This window comes from Nicotiana attenuata, unplaced genomic scaffold (assembly GCF_001879085.1).
Source record: "Nicotiana attenuata strain UT unplaced genomic scaffold, NIATTr2, whole genome shotgun sequence".
In the NCBI taxonomy this organism is placed as follows: domain Eukaryota; kingdom Viridiplantae; phylum Streptophyta; class Magnoliopsida; order Solanales; family Solanaceae; genus Nicotiana; species Nicotiana attenuata.
The window spans coordinates 159,995-161,969 of NW_017672504.1; the positions used below are offsets into that span (position 1 = coordinate 159,995).

Below are 1,975 nucleotides of genomic sequence, written 5' to 3' on the forward strand. Positions count from 1 at the left end.
ATAATTATTGTAGGAAAGTTCCTCCAGATGCTTGAATGCATTGAATATGATTATTGGCTAATGTGGCCGAATCTTTCTTTTCTGTGTTTCACCATTAATTTACTCATTTCATGATCATGTGGATATCGGAAACAGCCTCTCTACCCCATTGGGATAGAGGTAAGGTCTGCGTACACATTATCCTCTCCACACCCCACTTGTGGGATTATACTGGGTCGTTGTTTTCATGATCATGTGGATGAGTCTACCAAATTAATTTGCCTATTAATTTTCCATTTTGTTTTCAACAGTTAGACAACGTCACAATCATAACCTTTTCTCATTAGTAGGTAAATGATAAATACATAAAACTATTAGAGTAGCATTTATTCATGGAGCACACCTCACAAACACACACTCACACAGAGACAGCATAGCCCTCTGTTTTTTCTTAAGTGAAATACAGAACTCACTGAGAAACAGAAGTTCCTTATTGGGTATATTGCTTCTACCTCTTATTTGTTTGATTTATGCTGCTTACTTCATCAGCAGCTCCCTCTCTTCTGCAAAAACAATATAAGACACTTAGATTGCAAGATAACTGGAATAGAGGAGCTTGTATTCCTTTATTGAGCTTATTGACAGTGAGTATTGTGGAAGGTGCATTAGTTAATCCATATATATACCCTTCAGTGATTTATACCCAACCTTTCCAGGCAGAGTATTTGGTTTAACCCTATTATATAAATTGAACTGTGAAGAACTCTTACACTACATTGATTATAACAAGTTATTGCACTATTTTTCAGGTTAGCATATCTGACTTCCTATGAAGAGTTATATGTTACCGTAGGTCAATTTAATATGATGTAATAAAAAGCCTATACATACTTAAGTTCAAAACTAGGTAGGCCTTAGCTATCCACTTCAATTACATTATCATGCAATTTGTAAGTTTTAAGCTCTATGCAACTTTTCTACTGAAAGTATACCATGGCCTCTATGGCCGTTGCATTCTTAGTGATACCTCAAATATAGATTATGGTTATACCTTGGTCCTTCCACAGTTTTCGTTGTCGCTTTCATCGCTGCTACTGCTGCTGCTGTCGCTACTATAGCTGCAACTTCCGTCCTTGTTCCTGTTCCTCCTGCTTCTCATTTGATCACGCATCTTATGCATGAAATTGCCTTCCTTTTTTTTCCCACAAGCCCCAGCATGTGCAGCACTTGCACTTGTGCCATGGCATGCAGTTTGTTGAGTTTTGGTGCCATGGCTGGCAGCAGATTGCTGAGTTTTGGTGCCATGGCATGCAGCAGATTGTTGAGTTTTGGTGCCATGGCATGCAGCAGTTTGTTGAGTTTTGGTGCCATGGCATGATTGTTGAGTTTTGGTGCCATGGCATGTTTGTTGAGTTTTGGTGCCATGGCATGTTTGTTGAGTTTTGGTGCCATGGCAGGCAGATTGATAATTGTGATTGTCATGGTGATACATTTTGCCAGTCATATCTTTCATTTTGTCAGCGAAAGAGTGGTGCTCATTGTTGGCCTTGTTGCAAGTCACGGTGGTGGTCTTTTGACAGACAGTGGATGGGGCATGTTGAGCGGGCTTGTTACACTGAAGTGATGCCATTGAATATGACTGAAACGGACTATTTGAAGAGTATTATTCAAAGGGTTCAAGCTTCTTATCACTTGCTTGCTTGAAATGACTGGTTTTCTGAGCGCCTATATATAGCAGTTTTTGGTGGTGGGAATATTTCTCTTTACTCCTTACATCAGCCACTCTATCATCTTTGAATCTCTTTTCTGGAAATGGCCAATTTGATGAGCATCTATTCTATTCATTAGATAATTTTGTTTATTAATTTATTCCATTTTCCCACTACTGGAATTGGCTATATCCACATACATGACACTAGAATTACAGAAAGAAAAGTATAGATAAGTGATCATGTAGCCCAAGCTATGACCTAGTGGTTTATGATTGTTCATTTTT

The 1,975-nt window shown here is 38.5% G+C and overlaps 1 protein-coding gene across 1 annotated transcript; it reads right to left on the bottom strand.

Annotated features, from left to right (window-relative positions):
• Positions 1-297: 297 nt before the first annotated feature.
• Positions 298-1,694, bottom strand: LOC109213470. The gene is made up of 2 exons (XM_019377270.1): positions 1,031-1,694; positions 298-542 (listed from the first exon to the last, which is right to left on the bottom strand). Exons 1-2 carry the CDS (start codon positions 1,607-1,609, stop codon positions 525-527), a joined length of 597 nt encoding a protein of 198 aa, XP_019232815.1. The 5' UTR covers positions 1,610-1,694; the 3' UTR covers positions 298-524.
• Between the last annotated feature and the right edge of the window lie 281 nt (positions 1,695-1,975).

Coding starts and splice junctions, on each gene's coding strand:
- LOC109213470 (XM_019377270.1), bottom strand. CDS start 1,609: ATGGCATCACTTCAGTGTAACAAGCCCGCTCAACATGCCCCATCCACT.